This window comes from Parasteatoda tepidariorum, chromosome 10 (genome assembly GCF_982258835.1).
Source record: "Parasteatoda tepidariorum strain Cologne lab strain chromosome 10, Ptep-v5.0, whole genome shotgun sequence".
Lineage (NCBI taxonomy): Eukaryota > Metazoa > Arthropoda > Arachnida > Araneae > Theridiidae > Parasteatoda > Parasteatoda tepidariorum.
Genome location: NC_141764.1, coordinates 86,951,004 through 86,969,006, shown reverse-complemented (window position 1 = coordinate 86,969,006; position 18,003 = coordinate 86,951,004). Strand labels below are relative to the sequence as shown.

The 18,003-nt window shown below is 27.0% G+C and overlaps 1 protein-coding gene across 1 annotated transcript; it reads left to right on the top strand.

Moving 5' to 3' along the window:
- The first annotated feature begins 8,157 nt into the window (after positions 1-8,157).
- On the top strand, positions 8,158-17,396 carry LOC107441398 (uncharacterized). Its single transcript, XM_016054637.5, has 3 exons — positions 8,158-8,350; positions 12,106-12,161; positions 16,096-17,396. The coding sequence occupies exons 1-3, from the start codon at positions 8,269-8,271 to the stop codon at positions 16,798-16,800; spliced, it is 843 nt and encodes a 280-aa protein (XP_015910123.3). The 5' UTR covers positions 8,158-8,268; the 3' UTR covers positions 16,801-17,396.
- Positions 17,397-18,003: the final 607 nt, after the last annotated feature.

Below are 18,003 nucleotides of genomic sequence, written 5' to 3'. Positions count from 1 at the left end.
TTTTGTGAATTTTTATTGTTTCTAGATAATTATGAAAAGTCTTTTTTTCATTTATATTAATATAAATAAATAAGAAATAAATTTTTTTAAATAAAATTTAGGAAGATATCTACAGAACGAAAGAAAGAAGTGTACAAATAAAAATATACAAAATAAATTATTTTCTGAATAATTCCTTTGTACATATCTCGATAAATAAACATAGCAGGCAGCAAAAATATGAATTTTCGAAAAACGTATTCGACATTCATAATAATTTATAAAAAATAGTGTATGATTCATGTATAATTTTACTTTTGCATTCTTTACTAACCAAACATATGCCAAACACAATATTATGAACACTTACTTAACTAATGATTTGATTTTAATGCTTTATAATATTCAAATAAATTACAATTTAAAAAACCATATTTTTAGGGTGGATTAAAGAGCTATTTTTGGGAAAAATCTAAAACGAATATCATCGAATACCCACTTTGAAAGCTTGGGGAAAAGAAGTGTTTCGGTGGTAATAAATGTGCGGTGGTTACCCAAGGTTCATCTTTTTAAATCTGACAAAAATAAAACCCTAAATATTACATTATATTATTCTATCATTTTTATTCCTGCGTCTGTTAGTCTGTTAAGTCAAAAATTTGTTAAGTCGAAATTTTTATGAGCAATTTAAATTCTGCTCGCAGTGGTTCAGATTTAAATTTTGAGTAAGTACACTTCGAGCAAATTTAGATTCTGGTATGTTGTTATTTGAAGTCATGTTTTATATCATACATTGTTAGAAGGTTTGGTTAATATAGAACTATAATATCTTTGGAATTTTCTGTAGCCTTTATACGGTGTTGAACAGTATTATTGTAAAAATTAGTTCGTCTTCATTATACGATAATATAGTTCAATTTGCAGAAGAATAAAGCGCTCACCATAAAACCTTATTAAGAAAAAAGCAATTTTGTTCTATAGACTGACTCAAGGTACAAATATTATGGATAAAGGTACGGTTGTTATGGTTCAACATCAAATCGATTTTCCTGAGAGTTTTTTGAAACCCAATTTTGACTGATTTTCAGCTAGTCTTATTACTATGTAAACATTTGATTTAGAACAGATTATTAAATTTTTAAATATAAAATAAAATTTTTAAACATATTTATAATTTTGTATTATAAAAAATTTTCGGCTGATCAAGATTTATTTTTATGATTTTTAAATATTTAAAATTTTTAAAAAACTTATCAGAAAGAATAATTCGTAATTATAAAACACGAATCATGTCTTTGATTCCCAAATATTTATAATGATTAATAATTTAGTATCAAATATTAATAATTTAATGATTCGAATATCTTAAGGATTTAATGATTGGAATGTCTTGGTATTATAATTTAGAAATTTAGTTTTAGTTTCTATATTAATGCTGTTAGCTCTACAGATGAAATATGAACTGTATATTTATCATTACTATGAATTTCTATTGGATAATGATCAGCAAGGTGATACCTCCAAGGTTCGCTAAATTTTTACGATACTTTTTCGTTAGTGATTATTACCAATCAGAAGTTTTTTCGAATTATTTTATATTAAGCTGTGTGCATTACTTTTCGTATTCGAATTTGATTTTCAAATCTCTTTTTTCTGAAGAGCAAAAACTTTAAAGAGCAATTTGAAAAATTAGCTAACTATCACACTCTTTTATTGTCTCATATTTCTATTACATAAAAAATTAGCACATAACTTCTTAGTTTGACCTGCTTTAAACCTATAATACTCAACTTAAGATTTTTGAAAATATAGTCTAGTATCTAACCTAATAATTTCAATTACACATTAGCATTCGGATCAAATAGCTCAACAGCAAATAAGTATGATACTAATCATGAACTAGAAATAATGAACCATTTTGCCAGTAAAATTAGACACAATGAAGTATTATTAACAGAAAAAAAAGTTCAACAACTTACTCCAATTACAGACATCCCTGATAGCACCATTAAACTCGTGTCCCAATTCCGCTAATCCAGCAACTATTAATTGAAAAATCAATTGCTATCATAATAGGATATATTTTTGTGAGTCCTTAAGAAATACTACCCATTTATAGTAGTCTCATTAACGAAGATAGTTAATAAAATTTAAAAATACGAATTTTCTGGAATTTTAATGTTGAAAACGATATCCAATCGATTTCAAGTAAGGTTTTGATTCCGTCATTTTAAATGATGTAAAAATTTGTATATCTCACTCTCTTTAATTTAAATAAAAAAATGCTGAATGTACCTTGCATAAAATTATTTTAGATAAAAGAGATATTGTCGATTATCTGGAAGACTATTTTAATTCGCAAAAATATTTACAAAGACAAAGACAAAAATAGTCGAGGAAAAAGACAAGGACAAAAATTATCGTAGTAAGATCTAATATTCAAGAGCTTTGGCTACATTGCCGGGACGATATTTTTCAAATTGAAACATATTATGAGGCTCAAATTCTTGAATCATCCGAAAAGAAAGGTATGTCTAATCAGAGAAAGAACGTATTAGTATCTGATTTGGTGAGTTATAAAATATTGTATCAAATACTTCGTATATTCAGGGCCTACCACCGAACCGTTAAAATTGCTTGTCAAATTACGAGAAAATTCAATCATTAGGTCGAAACTTTGATCATTAGGTCAGAATTTTAAATTCTCTTGGTGATTTTTAAGAACGTAAAGTTAGTTTAAAATTTTAAAATAAGATACACTTTCTTTGTGTTACGTGTAGTGAAATTGATCCAAAATATCAATAAAAATTTAGTTTACTGTCATTTTTATTAAAAGATGAATTCGCTTTCGCTTTTTTGTTGTATAGTGTCTAAAATTATGCAGTCACTAGTCGATGCATCATGAGAAAATTTGATTTTGGATCAATTTTCCAAATTATTATTTTTATTATCATATAGACTTGTCAAAATGTTTTTGAAGCTAAATTCTCTAAGCACCATTTTTTGTAAGATATGGGCAGAACACTTATAATAATAATTAGCTTTTTTAACCCAATGATCTTCATTATTTTAAAGCATCTTTATATGTTTTTTAAATTAATAATATTTAAAAATTCTTGTGAAAAGTAAATATTGACAATCGAAGGAAAAGGGAAGGCAATAATGAAATTATTATAAAACAAAAACAATTTATGAAATAAGAGTTCTTTCGTAAATTAGCACAAAACTTTTTATGGTGTATTTTGGTTTCGTTTCGTAATAAATTAAATATGAATCTTATTTAAATGAAAAATGTATTCACTTTTCTTTAGAACAATAGCTTTTCAATTGTTCAATTATAAAATGGTTAAATAAGTTATATAATAGCCATGTGAAATTTCTACTCATATTAATTAAAAATACATCCGACTTCCGGTTTTGAACTTCTGCCAGTCTCGAAAAAAAAATAATTTATTTAAAACTATTCCGAGATTCATTAAAAATGTAATAAATTCTGAAGTGAATAAATTCTTGTTATGACTGAAGACTATGAATAATATATTCTGATGAATGACTGTGGGAAATATCAAATTGCTCAGCCACACGTGAAAAAAAATCATGTAAGCAGCGTCGAACAAAAAGAGGAAACAAGTGGTAAGGAGTCAAATTATTTTTATATCATTCAGTAAGGAAAAAAACCTACGAACCGTTAGCAGCTCCATCTTACGGACAAATCGTTAACTAAAGTTTTAAAAACTGCTGACGATGAAACTGCTATTTTTCAAATTTTGAATTTTGGCAAACCCATAAAAATGAATAGCTATCAATTATTTTTTTTTCTTAATTTAATTTTCAAGGAATGTGCATGCACATTTGAAAACATATGAAGACATGTGGCATTTAAAATTAGTGGTGGAATCTTGTTCCGTCTAAGATTTAATTTCCGCCAATTTCTATACTTACTTTATAATAAATGCATTAAAATGTAATTTTAATTTAAAAATAAAGTCCAAATATAAAAATATTTCTTATTTATAACATTTCACATTACACTTACATTTAAACATTGGGCAGATATGTTTTTAATCAAAATTAAAACGTTTATGACTTGTTATTTATGAAATGTTCATTTATTAAAACGCAAAATATCTTAACAAAAGTTTTGTATTGAATTTTTTCCAATTATTATTATTTCACTACATGCACTGAGAAAAAAATGCATGGTCAAACTAACCAGGATATGGTAAAATTTTCCCGTATTTCTGGCTCTAGGGGAACACTATATATAGCTCTGTAAGTATTGCTAAGGATTTTGCTAAGATTATAACAATTGAATAAAATCTTAAAATATACGATAATATTTGCTAAATGCGGTAAAATTTGGTAGCTTTATCATGATACTTTTGAGCATGGTACTAATATTATCTGTTTGGATAAATTTACATTCCAGTTTTGTGTTTTTTTACTAAATGCATGGTAATAAGAACTATAAATTTTAATACTAAAATTTACAATAAATCGTTACCAAATGCATGGCTTAAATACATATAGTTCGTTTTTATTAATCAGAAATATAATTTTTTTTTACTTGAAATGTCATTGTTTCATAGTATAGTAATTTACCGGAACTTTTTTCCATGTGCATTCAAGTGAGTCCTTCAAACTTAAAATTTATTTTAAATTTTAATATGAATTATTCTCCAATATATATAAAAAAGGAAAAAAAAGCACTTAAGAAAATTAATTAAATAAATAAAATTTTTTATATATATTTAGAAAAACAATGTTCCCGCAGAGAAAAGATGCAAAGATATATCCACAGATATATGTTATTCACTGTTAATGTTTAGTTAGTGTTTTAAACCCTCGCATCGGAAAAAAATGTTGTTGATATTTTATTTACTGAAATACTTTTTATTAAAGGTTTTCAGTAAAACAGTTAAAAGGGCAATATTTTCTTAAAAATATTTTATGCAATTTTACCCCATGTATGTTGAGAAATAAGGCGTTGTAGTTTGTTATGTGTTTATGTTTTTATAAAAGCTTAAAAATATTTTAGTAGGGTAAACCAACCAGTGAAGGAACACTACCCAGTGAAGGAACATTTCATTAAAAATAAGAATTTGAAAGTTTTTCTTTAGATTGATAGGTAACAATAGCTTTACTGCCAAGCAATAGGAAGTCATCTAGCAATGTTTTGGATTACCTGGTCAAATAGACTTCTCTGAAAAATTTTTTGAATTTGTTCTTATCTCTGCAGCACCTTGTTTCTTTGAAAAAATTATAAGGTGAGTTGGTTGGTTGGTTGGTTCGTGTCGTATCCTCTATTGAATCATATTTCATTGTGTGCTTAAATAGTTTTTGTTATTTGTATGGCATTAAAAGAATACAAATCCTCTTCTGTGGGGTAGTTTAAGAGGTGAAGGCCTGCAGCGACTGCAGGGCAGTTAAAAACATGATATGGTGTCAGTTCCACATTAAGACAGTTGCCACAGTTTTGATATTTTCTAGTCCCATCTGTAGAAATTTTCATGTTTTTATGATGTTTTGTTCTTAGTCTGATGAGAGTAGTTGCTGTCTTCCTATCGATGTCAAGATTAGTTATTTGATCGTGAGTGTTTGTATTTATATGTTTGAAGTGGAATTAATTGCATGTAATAGTTTTATTTTTCTCACTGTGAAAAAGAAAATTCAAAATATAGTTATTGAAGTTACGTTTTTTTTCAGCATCATAGCATAATAAAGTACTGAGATAAAGGGGTGTTTATTCACTGGGGGTGTTTATTCACTGGAACGATGAGAAACCAGTGAAGGAACAAGTGTTCCGTTACTGGATTTTTTTCTAAGTTAATGAAAATAAGAGATAAACTTTAATTTTCTTGTATCTTAAGTGATGTTCCGCATCAAAAGTATGTTAAAAATACGAAAAACAACTTATAACCAGTGAGGGAACAGACATGTTCCTTTACTGGGCATAGATTTCCCAGTGAATAAACAGTATGTGTTAATATGTTGACACTTTAATTTTCAATTCATGATTACAAAAAAAAGTTAACATTTTCCAAGTATTTATAGGTTACAATTTCAAGAATAGGCTTGTTTTTAAATATTTGTATGGCTAATAAATTCATAAAGATCATTAAAAAATAACCAAAATTAAGTGTTCCTTTACTGGGTGTTCATTCACTGGTAAGAGCTGTTCCTTCACTTGGTCTTCTTACTACTTGTTATTTGAACCTCCAAAACTTTAAAACAATATTCTGTAAGTTCTCTACAATTTTTTTTACATAATTTGCAATTAGTAACAAATATGTTGACACTGTCATTTAACTAAAATTACGAATTTTGAAATTTATAGGATTTTTTTAAAAGGCAAGCGAAGCTGAAGTGTTCCTTCACTGGTTATTTACCCTACATTTACAATCTACACAAGGATATTTCAGGAATAGATAGATTGTTACAAAATATTTTTTACTTACATATTGATTAATTGTCTGCTTTCATAACCCAATCCTAGCTTATTTGCACACTTGAAGTTTATCACTTTGAGTCACTAAGAGTGGGTTTCAGTTCGGAAAACATCGATCATTAGAAAAAGAATTATTAAGTTTGACATCTTTTTTTACTCAATTTACAGATTTGTGTTCAATAAGTGCAAATGGTTAGGCAGATTTTAATCAAATATCAATATTGAAAGGCAGTTTAATTAATTTTATAAACTTGAAATCATTTTAAATTATTTACAGTATTATAAAAGAAATTAAATTAAAACACTGAAAAAAAAAACAATTAATATTTGGAAAATTAAGCATACAGGAAATTAAATAAAATCACGCATTCAGCAAAAAAAACATTAATAATTATTTTAAACATTTTTGAAAAAAAATCTTCAGAGCTAAAATCCAATGCACATATTAGTGTCTCAAATAAGTATCTAAATAAAAAAATAACCTATTAGCAAATAGCTAATAAAAAGAGAGACACTATATTTTTCTTTGTCTAAATATTAAAATGCGAGTTCTAATGCGTGTAATGTTTGAATATTATTCATTTTATTGGATCTTTGCATTCACTGAAGTAAAGGAAGAATTAAGTATTAATTTTGCCTGAAATAAAAATTGAAGAAAATAAAAATAATGCAGACGCATTAAAATAACTCAATGTCTCCGTAAAATGAGTAAGAAAAAAGAAACAAAAATTTATTGTCTATAAGAAAACGCAACAATTGCCATTCAATTCAAAATTATGTAATTATTAATAATATATTTATAAAAGTATATATTTTTAGTGGAAAATAAATTTAGGTGATAGATCTTTGTTATAAGAAAAGTTTTATATTGAATGAATTTATTAATTTTATTAAAAAGTAGTTTTGCTGATAAAATTTTTATTTTCAGACTACCTCTCTTCATTTTAAGAACTGTAATTACCAAGAAGGCTATTACTGCGAAAAATATTTCTTTCCTGTCTGTCTAACTAAAAATGTTCAATGGTGAATATGATTACAACTAAAGTGGTAGTGTTATTAAAACCTAAGATATTGTTTATGTATAAATTTAAGATCATTCCGATTCTGGTGCGCAGTATCACTAATTAATATCTAACAATCAGATACTGTTTTTCCATACCTGTAAACAATAATTATAAATTCAAAATGGTAGTAAAAGTCGAATATTTCCTTATACACACTAACATATTTCGCTTAATTGAGATAAAGTCAACGCGCAAACAAAATTATGACTGCTTGCTATTATCTATTAGATAGTCTATCTAAATGTGTTTAATTCTATTTACTGCTTATAAATAACTGAACCATGATTCGATTGGTCATCTTTAAGCTATAAAATCTCTTATCTTGCACGCAATGAGAAAAAAAAGAGTGAAAGTAAATCACGGAGGAGAAATAATTTAATGATTGCCTGTGGTTACTTGGCGGAACTGAATGGTAAAATGCATTCGGAAGTCGCCTAAATTATCAAAACAATTTTCTAACGTCTGAAGAAAAATATTTTGTTCTAGGTCCATTCTTTTTCCTGATAAGTCTATATCATTTTCGACCATTATACAAGGAAACCTAGTTTTTGGTGAAGTTAATTATTCATTTGCAGACAATTCTTGGTGGATCTTAGGAATCGACAACAACCACGGGTTCACAAAGAACAGAAAAACAAAAAAACGTTCGCCGGCTAATTCACTCTATTGTTCCCGCCAGATAGAAGATCTGGACCAATCAGAGAAAACGTATGCCCACGTGACAAACATTCATATATAATAAGTAAATAGAGCAAATACATTTCCTCATAGAACCTCATGTGGATCAGTAGTGTAGCATCACAAGATACGATGGATTTCAATTGGTTGAACATGAAGGCATTGTGTATTATGGTTTGTGGTAAGTTTTTCAGCTTTCGTTACGGTTGAAGTGAAAGTTATTGTTTTATATTGATTTATATGAGTGTCAGCTTATTAATCTGGTATATTTTTTATGAGATTAAGAATTTTTTTAACATGAAATTTAATTTGATATTTAATTTTTAAAATTTTTTTTAGATTAATAGAACGTTAATTTATTTATGATTTTAGTTGTTAGTTGATTATTTGCTGATTCTTAAACATTTTATTACTATTTTCAAGTTAATAAACATCGTTATATTATAAATATAAGTGCAACTGAAACCCATAAAGCAAATGCTTAGCATAAGGAATATTATTAATTAAATAATGGCTTTTGTAAAATTGATAAATTTTTTTATGGAAATACAGATATATTTAAAGTAAGTTGATCTTTTCTTTCCATTATACTCTATGAAAAACAATCGTGTGAAAACATTCAAATAAATTATTTACTGGTTTTTTTATAAATATTTTAATTTAGTTTCAAAATAAAATTGTTTATTAACTTTATAAGATTTCCCCCGGCCTTTTCTTAGAATCTCTGATTAATTTAAAGGCAATTATTTTCATAAAATGACTGATTACTAGAAAAAAAAATTGTAAATTATTACATTTGAAAGTACAAATTTTATAAAAAGTCGAGGTTTAAAAAAAAATTGCATTTTCCATTAAATTACCAGTGCGCAAGTATAAGCTGATTATTGATCATCAATTTTAGTGATTTAAAAATAAATACTACTTTAACAAAATTTTGAATATACTTTTGTCATAAAATAGTCATGATTGAGGATCATACTAATATTATGAGGAAATTTTTAGGTTTTGAAATACTTTATTCTTTGAAAAATGAAATATGTAATCTTTATTGTTGGTAATCGAATTTGAAATGAACAATCAAAATTTAAATGCTTTCGAAATACAAAACTTTGATCAAAACTAAGCATACAATTGAGGCCACAGCGTAGAGAATTTAATTAATAACACATTCGTTGCAGTTGATTACTAGCAGTTAAAAATTCATAACATCAAGTATCTCAACTAATACATACACGGATATAATTCTATGCATATTTGAGTAGAAAAAATGAACAATTTATTTTCCGCAACTAGAAATTTATCTTGTAGTTCGCTCTGTACAAATTAATCTTGGTAAAGATTATGCGTTTAATTTATTGATTTTCGGATTATTTTTACTGTACATAATTATACACGTTTAAGATTTGTAAATACTTTGTTTAGTTTTTGGAAACATGAAATCGAATTGGAAATAAATATAGATAATTTTAGTTCCTTAAAGCCATTTATTCTATTTTAACTTGGTGAAAAAGTTTAGATAAGACCCTTATAGAAATTTCTTAAACTGTTTGTTACAAACATTATCGAAATTATAATAATCAAAGTTAGTTTGAATTTTTTTTATCGATCTGAATGAAAGGTCATCAAGATAGGAAGATATAACAAAAATGTTAGGAATTTAAGTAAATATCTCAATATATTTGAAATTTTATGGAAATTTATTATTTTAAATAAGAGTTAATCCACGAAAATAAGTCTATATATAAACAATAATATTTAAGTTTTTTGTTTTAAATAATTTTATTAAAAATAAATGCAATTTTAGAGGAAATAAGTGAAAATTATATTATTTCATTCAAGGAATTAATTATCTAGAATATAATTATCCGCGAGATTAATATTTTGATTGTAATTGAGACTATATTTTTCTCTCCATTTAAAAAAAAATGTACATTGAAAAGAAAGTATGGTCAAAACTACCAGAATATGGTAACGTTTTCCCTATTTTTGCTCAATGAGAGCAAAAAGTACCGTAATTTTTATCGAAACACTTTGGTAATGGTTTTCGTAAATAAACTATGGTTTTATTATGCATTGTTTTGGAATAAAATATGATTTTATAATGTGTGATAAGACTTGTAGTAAAATTTGGCTAATTTTATAATGATATCTTAAAACCTAGCATAAAAATCGTTTATTCGGTTAAATTTACTTTCCAATTTTGTTTTTCTTACTAAATGTGTGGTAATAAGTACTATAATTTTGAATGCCGGAATTTCCTATAAACATTTATCATATGAGCAGAAAAAATTATTAAATACTGTTTATTTTGGTTTAATAAACCAAAGCAATACTTTTTTCAACAGAAATATCCTTATCATTCAGTACAGCAATTTTACCAGATTTTTTTTTCTCAGTGTAAGCGATAACATTACTGTTTAAAGTGATCAACTTAACGTTTCGTTTTGTTTTACTGCATAAAAACTTCAAGACTTGTAAATACGAAGGTGTGTAGGAAAATGTACAGAAAAAAATGAAAATTGAGTATTTAGTTAGAGAATGTAATTGGAAAATTTGTAAAAAATACCATGCGGGCCGCTTAACAGTCCACATAAATTGGAGCGTTAAAATTCAACTGGGTTGAAAAGTCGTTTTTATTTATGACTTTAGGTCGATTTCTATTTATAAATTCTAGTTTTTAATGCTTTTCGCGAATACTTTCGTATTTCTTTTACTTTGAGTAATAATTTTTTTATGTATTGTTATAGGAAAATTTATTTATCTCTAGAAATCTAGAACTGATTTTCTAGTATACGGAATAAAAAGTAGCTAACAGTACATTTATGTCTTCTTTCGTTTTTTTCTTTTTGAATTTTCTAAAACTGTCTTAAGAATATAAACTGTTCAGCCAGGATTCGAGACTGTAGCAATGGAAATTCTAGCAAAAGTTTAAAAGTCTGAAATAAACAGCGAAATTTTCTTTTATTTGACTACATACATTTATATTTAAATTTATTTAGCAACAGTAAATTAGATGTAAAATCAAAACGTATTTCAGAAGGCGATAACCCAAAATATATAAAAATAATAGCAGAGATTATAACAAAGTTTATAGCAAAATCTTAAAGTGCAATACAATGGCAATCTGTGTTGACCGGCTGATTCAGCAGTTTTTTTGGCATAGAACTTAAAGTATTTCAAAGTTTGAACTTATTTTCAAACTTTGGACTTCAATGGAAATTAGAAACATTCGATCATATTTCGAGGTTGCTATCTCTATCATGATTACATTTTAAAGTAAATTTTGTTTTGAGTCATAGCTGTCAAACAAATAAATTTGGCATAAATGGTAAATGTATCAAGTAAAAATATAATGCTGTTCATCCAAGTTAGGCTTTCAAACATTTCGAAATTAAGAAATAGAAGATTTCGAGACATTTGCTCGAGTCCGCTTCAGAACTAAAATTCTCCCCTAAACTTTAATTAAATCTTAAACGTAGTTTAAATATAGTTTTTGTTGAAAAAATGGAGAAATTTCAAATTTAGTTTACTTTTGTATCTTGATAATAAATTATATAAAGATAGTTTTAAAATATTTTTGAATCACACTACAACTTCATTTTCTTCTTAATTATAGTAATTAGACCAAATTATTCTAAAATAGAACATTGTTTAAAACTGCTTCTAAAAGGTTTAGGCTTATGGCGAAGGTTAAGCTAACTAAATTGCTTTAATTAAACTTAAAAGATCTACTAGTGAGCAATTAGACGAATTTTTATAATTTTTCATTGATTTTGCCCATTGTTAATATGACTGTTGCATAATACGATAATGCATTCAAGTATTCATATTCGATTTTGTTTCAAAATTCATATACTTTATTTAAAAATACATATCAGAAATTTATTAACTGTGCCATATTTTGTATAAAAATAAATAAGATTTATTGTTTTTCAGTTGGTTTCCTCTTATTAGATGCTACAAGCGCACAATCGTCAATTAATAAAGCGAAAGTAAGTATTCTTCAGACATCTAACTTAATTATGTCGTCACAATTTAAAGTAAAGATTTTTTTTATCCATTCTCAAATCTAAATCTCCCACCTGTAATCCATTCTCAAACCTAAATCTCCCACCTGTAATCCATTATCAAATCTAAATCTCACACCTGTAATCCATTCTCATATCTAAATCTCACGCTTGTAATCCATTCTCAAATCTAAATCTCACACCTGTAATCCATTCTCAAATCTAAATTTCACACATGTAATCCATTGTCAAATCTAAATCTCCCATTTGTAATCCATTCTGAAATCTAATTCTCACACCTGTAATCCATTCTCAAATCTAAACCTCCCACCTGTAATCCATTCTCAAATCTAAATCTCCCACCTGTAATCCATTCTTAAATCTAAATCTCCCACCTGTAATCCATTCTCATATCTAAATCTCCCACCTGTAATCCATTCTCAAATCTAAATCTCACACCTGTAATCCATTCTCAAATCTAAATCTCACACCTGTAATCTATTCTCAAATCTAAATTTCACACATGTAATCCATTCTCAAATTGCGAGTAATTAAGCTTGCCCTATGTATAAAATTATATAAAGAAGGCTAATAAAAATGAGCTTATACGATTCAATATCAGTTTTTTTCTGATTTTAGCATTCATCTTATTGGACCAATAAAAATATCAATATTTTATTGCATTATTTAGTCATTATAGGACTTGTTTATAATTGTACAATGTAGCTTATATTTTTTAGCCACAAATCTGCCAAAATAGGACCTGTATATAAATATTTGATCCATTCGATAAATTATAGCAATTATCCAGCCAATGAAAACCCTTTATAAAGATCTATATATATTCCCGTATATTTCCAGCTACTATTAATGAAAATATATTTTGGTGAATAATATATAGAATTTTCCGATTCCTCCGATATTTTATAGGCATTATTGAGCCTATATTGAATTTAAATAAATTTGTCACATTCAACCTCCATACTTTTTTGAAAAGATAAAATTAAATACTGAGGAGTCCCCTGAAAAAATGTATAGATAAAATTTAGGTTTTTAATTAAACATAATTTTTTTATGTTTTCGGTATATCTTTTAGCACCGTTAAATTTCTGAAGGGACTGTTTCACTGTTTTAAGACTTAAATTTTTATTTCCTTTTATGCAATATAATGTTTTGAAAAATTTTATTTTAAAACACTAACTTAAAAATTTTATCTGTGGCAATTTAATTAAAAAATTTATCATTTTTTCAAATAAATAAATTATTTCCACCTTAACAAACTTTCTAGCAAAAACATTTTAAGAACTACAATTTTCCGCTTAATTTGACAACTTATCAGGGAAAAATGAATTAGCAGGCATAAAACTGATAGTTCTTCCAGTAATTTTTTGCGAGCAACACTACGTGTAAGTATTAAAATAGTTAACGAAGTTTGAAACATAAGTTACTTGCTCGTTCAATAACCTGGTTATCTTGTTATTCCTGATATCTCTGTTCTGTTTGTTCAAATTTACGAACATAATTTCACTCATTATGTTACTCAAGCTCTTCATCGACATTGAAAATAATAAACAAGATTGTTAAGAAAGGGAAGAAGGTATTTCTTTTTAGAGAAAAGAAAGTTATTTGAAGGTCTTTCATCCCCAATTTCTTGACAAAATTACTGTTGGGTGATTGATCCAAGAATGTGGAGCATGGAAAAATTTATCGAGTAGAGAGATAGCGATGGTAAAAATACCGCGAAAAAATAAATGGAAAGTTGAGAAGGAGAATATTATTGTTTTGGAATGTGAGATCAGATTTTAGTTTTATAAAATCAAAATTTTAAAATATATTATAATATTAAGTAATACGTTGAAAAAAATGAACTATTAACAAAACTTTAAGTAAAATGGTGCGCTTGCTATTTTAAGTTCTGGTTTCTATTTTAACTTTCTCTGGTGTTAATTTATGGTTATTTTAAATTTTTTAATCGTTATTTCAACTCATTTTTCCATTTAACTATAAAATGTTAAAAGCGCCTTAGGAAATTTAATTTATATTTTTTCTTTTATGTCACTCGTTTAATTACTTTTCCTTATGCCTTATTTGAATATTATAAATGTTATCTTGTTAGCCATCCCTGAAACATTTATTAATAAGATAAATTTTTCTTAGCTATAAAGTTTTTAACTTACTTAAAAAAATTAAAGAATATGTAAAATATATGGAAATAATGAAGGTCATGGAGACAAATTGTCTCTTTACAACTTTTTTAAGTGGATGCTTGCGTCTGATGCCACTTAATCAATTATAAATATCTTAACTGCTAAGATAATTCTTAAAATAAAATAAAAACAAAATTGGATTTAATTCAGAAACCATAGACAATCGAAAACACAAATGTGCTTTTTATGTCATGAGTTTATCTTAATTATATCAGTTATTAATTTAATGTTTATTGCAATTATTATTTTCATATCCATTGAAAAGAAGTAAAAAGTTCTAGACATTAATATTAAATTAAATTACATAAATGGCATTAATGGAATAACATATGAATATGTATGGGATAACTAAGCCGACGCTACAGTTTAATACTTAATTCTTTATTCCTGAATTCTTAATTTTCAATGAAAAAAGAATAGAATTAGAAACGAAATTCTACTGTAAAAAGTATCAGCTGCAAAAGTGGGTGCCGATATTTTTCCCGGAATTTGATTCGGAACCTTTTACAGTGTCGAATAAAAAATTCCTATCTCCTTAACTGTTAGAAAAGTTACTATATCTTTGTTAAAATTCACTTATCATTCGGCTTATAATGAAGAAGTGTGACAGACAATAGAAATATCAGTTTATGCTTCATGCAGAAAAATAGCTCATCCCTAAGCAGCTCATTGCTACAGCTATTTAGCTCATCTCTAAACAGTTTATGCAGAAATGGTCAACTATTACTGAAAAGTGTTCCACAGAAAACCTTAAGCAGAAAAATAGTAAATAGGCTAAATTTCAAGCAAGATTTAAGCAGAGAAGCATTATCATGACTTAAAAAGAATACCGACCCGATAAGCAATTCTTTTATTTAGTAAGCCTAAATTCTTATTTAAATGAAGTTGTTTTAAAAATAAGTAGAAACGTAAGTTACAAAAGGCTATTTAAACTGTTTTTAAATTACGATAATAGTTCATGCAAATTTGATATAATGTTGACACTATGTTTCGTACTTAAAATACTGTAAATAAATACATTTTTAAATTCAAATAGTTCAACTCAAAGTTTAAAAATGAGTAATGCAAAGATTTAGAAAAGTAATATAAATTTCATTTTCTACACAATTATGTTGATTTTTATTGTTTTTTTTGTCTTCAACAGTCATTATAGATAATAAATAGGAACTATTAAATGTATAGAAATAACGTGTAGATTATCTACTTACCTTAAAATTATTTGATTTACAAAAACACTCTAGTGATTTTAATTATGAATTCATCGTAAGCATGAACCTTTCTCAGTTTCAAACACAATGATTTTTGTGTTCCGACACTGAAGAAGGTTCGTGTTCATCGAACCAAAATTATCCAATATGTTCATTTCTGTCCTTTATTCACGTTATTTTGCTTTATAAATCCATTTTAACATATGACCTTAAAATTAGGCAATTGTATATGCCAAGGTAAAAATGTAACAAGGTCGGCGAAAAATCGCAAAAATTCCATTCAAATCTCGACTCCACCAAAGACATGCACCAATGTAAGCATATAATCAAATTATTTAGGTCATAACCTAACATTTTATGAACGGTGCTATATAATATTAAATATTTATTAATTATGAAATAAAATTACATGCTTAAATATTGATACAAAATAAATATTATATTATTTAAATTTTTTTTAAATATTATAAATAAATTATATCTATACCTTTCGTTTTTACTTAGGTAGGAGCAAAAAATGAAAATATTACAGATATTGACAACCTAAACTCAAACCAGACAATAAGTCGAAGGCAAGATGGTGGGTTTGATTTAGTGAGCTATTTCTTAAATGGAAACCCTGTTGCTCAGCAATCTCAACAACAGCAGTCTCAACAAACGCAGCAAGCTGCCCCATCACAGCAATATTTAACCATACAACAACAACATCAACTACAGCAGCATCTGCTCCAGCAGCAACAACAGCAGCAGCAAGATCAACTCAAGCAATTGCAAATACAGCAACTTCAACAGCTGCAGCAACCCAGATCTGTGGATCTCAATTACCAAAATAACTTAGTGCAGCAATACCAACCCCAACAAAATGTTCCATCAAGTCGAGAAGGTGGTATAGGTATTCAGTTGGGTTTAGGTAATGGTTATCAATCAGGGGGAGGAGGTATTGGTAATGGTTATCAATCAGGGGGAGGAGTAGGTATTGGTAATGGATATCAGGGAGGGAATAATTATGCAGGAGGACAGCAAGGGAAGGAAATAGCGATTCAAATCGGAGCTGGTAAACCAATTACTTCTGTTGGAGGACTCATTAGTTTGTTGCCCAGAATTTTCAAAGTTTTAACAGCTGGCGGTAAAGTTATGTTTGGTGTTGAGCTCGGAAATAATTTTTACTTCGGTCCTGTTGGGGCAAAACCCCTGGTAAAATTAGGTTGAAGCAAGTATGTAGAAAGAGTTGGTAAAAGTCTTTAAAGTTATTACCTGAAGTTGGTATCTTTACCACCAACCAGATAATTTACAACTTTTAGAAGTTTAATTACCGCATCAGTATTGTATTTATAGAAATGAAGATGAAATAAGAGTCCTGGGGAACGAAAAATTTTTTTTAAAGTAACGCCCCCATTTATTAATTTTAAGAAGTGTTTATCGATTGCGAATTTTAAAAAGATAGTAGAACTGGTTCAGTGAAGTATTTTCAGTGCTTCTAAATATGCAATTTTTTCAGAATTCATTTAAATATAAGTGTCTCTTTATTTAGAAACTAAATATGAAAAAATATTTGCAGCCTGGGAAATGTTAAAATTTATGAATTTTTCTGAAGCATTTAAAAAAATATTTTCGAAAATTTTTACTATTTTAAAATGTTATGTATAACTGATTATTTATATGTAATTAATACTACACGCGTCACAAATATAGAAAAAAGTATTAGACTTTATGAGGAGATTTCATGATATTACTACAATGCTTGTAAATAGATGATTGTAATTATGTAAAATAATGTAATTAATAAAAAATATTTTATACAAAAATAGGAGAAACTTGTATTTTATATGTTTGATTTGACTTAAATGCCTGTGAATATTTACAGAATATTCACAGGCATTTCTCCAATTCTCAATACTTTTTCATATCAAAGTCTAGTTAATATCTTCAAGAGAGTTAACTTTTAAATAACGTATTTTGTAGAAAAATTAATATACATTAAATTTTCTATTTATTTATTTATTGTTTTGCATAATAGAGAATAAACTCTTTAAATATTTGATAAACTAGGTAAATCTTGGCACAATTTCGTGAAAAACATTTTTTAGAATTGCCTTTAAAAGGCAGGAGAAAAATGTATAAGTATTTTTAATATTTACGTATAACATGGAAAGATTGTTAATCATCGTCAAGAAATAACCAAAAATTGACTCGGAATTGAAATTCAAAAATTCATAAGTTGATAGTTCTAGGCTCAAAATCACAAAAAACTCTTGGTTGGTTATTCAATCTACTATCACATCATTAGAATCGAAGTTTGATCCACACAGGCGGCAGAATTGAATAATCCGAATCGATATTATCTGCGGTTTCAGTGAATGATGCTGTTCAGACGTCTGCAAAAAGTAACTTATAACTTTAAACTTTCTTCTC

What these genes read in the sequence shown, in the direction of transcription:
- LOC107441398 (XM_016054637.5), top strand. Translation starts at nt 8,269, where the DNA reads ATGTGGATCAGTAGTGTAGCATCACAAGATACGATGGATTTCAATTGG. An exon ending in ATTGTGTATTATGGTTTGTG is followed by an intron (nt 8,351 to 12,105) that starts GTAAGTTTTTCA and finishes ATTGTTTTTCAG; the next exon opens with TTGGTTTCCTCTTATTAGAT. An exon ending in CGTCAATTAATAAAGCGAAA is followed by an intron (nt 12,162 to 16,095) that starts GTAAGTATTCTT and finishes GTTTTTACTTAG; the next exon opens with GTAGGAGCAAAAAATGAAAA.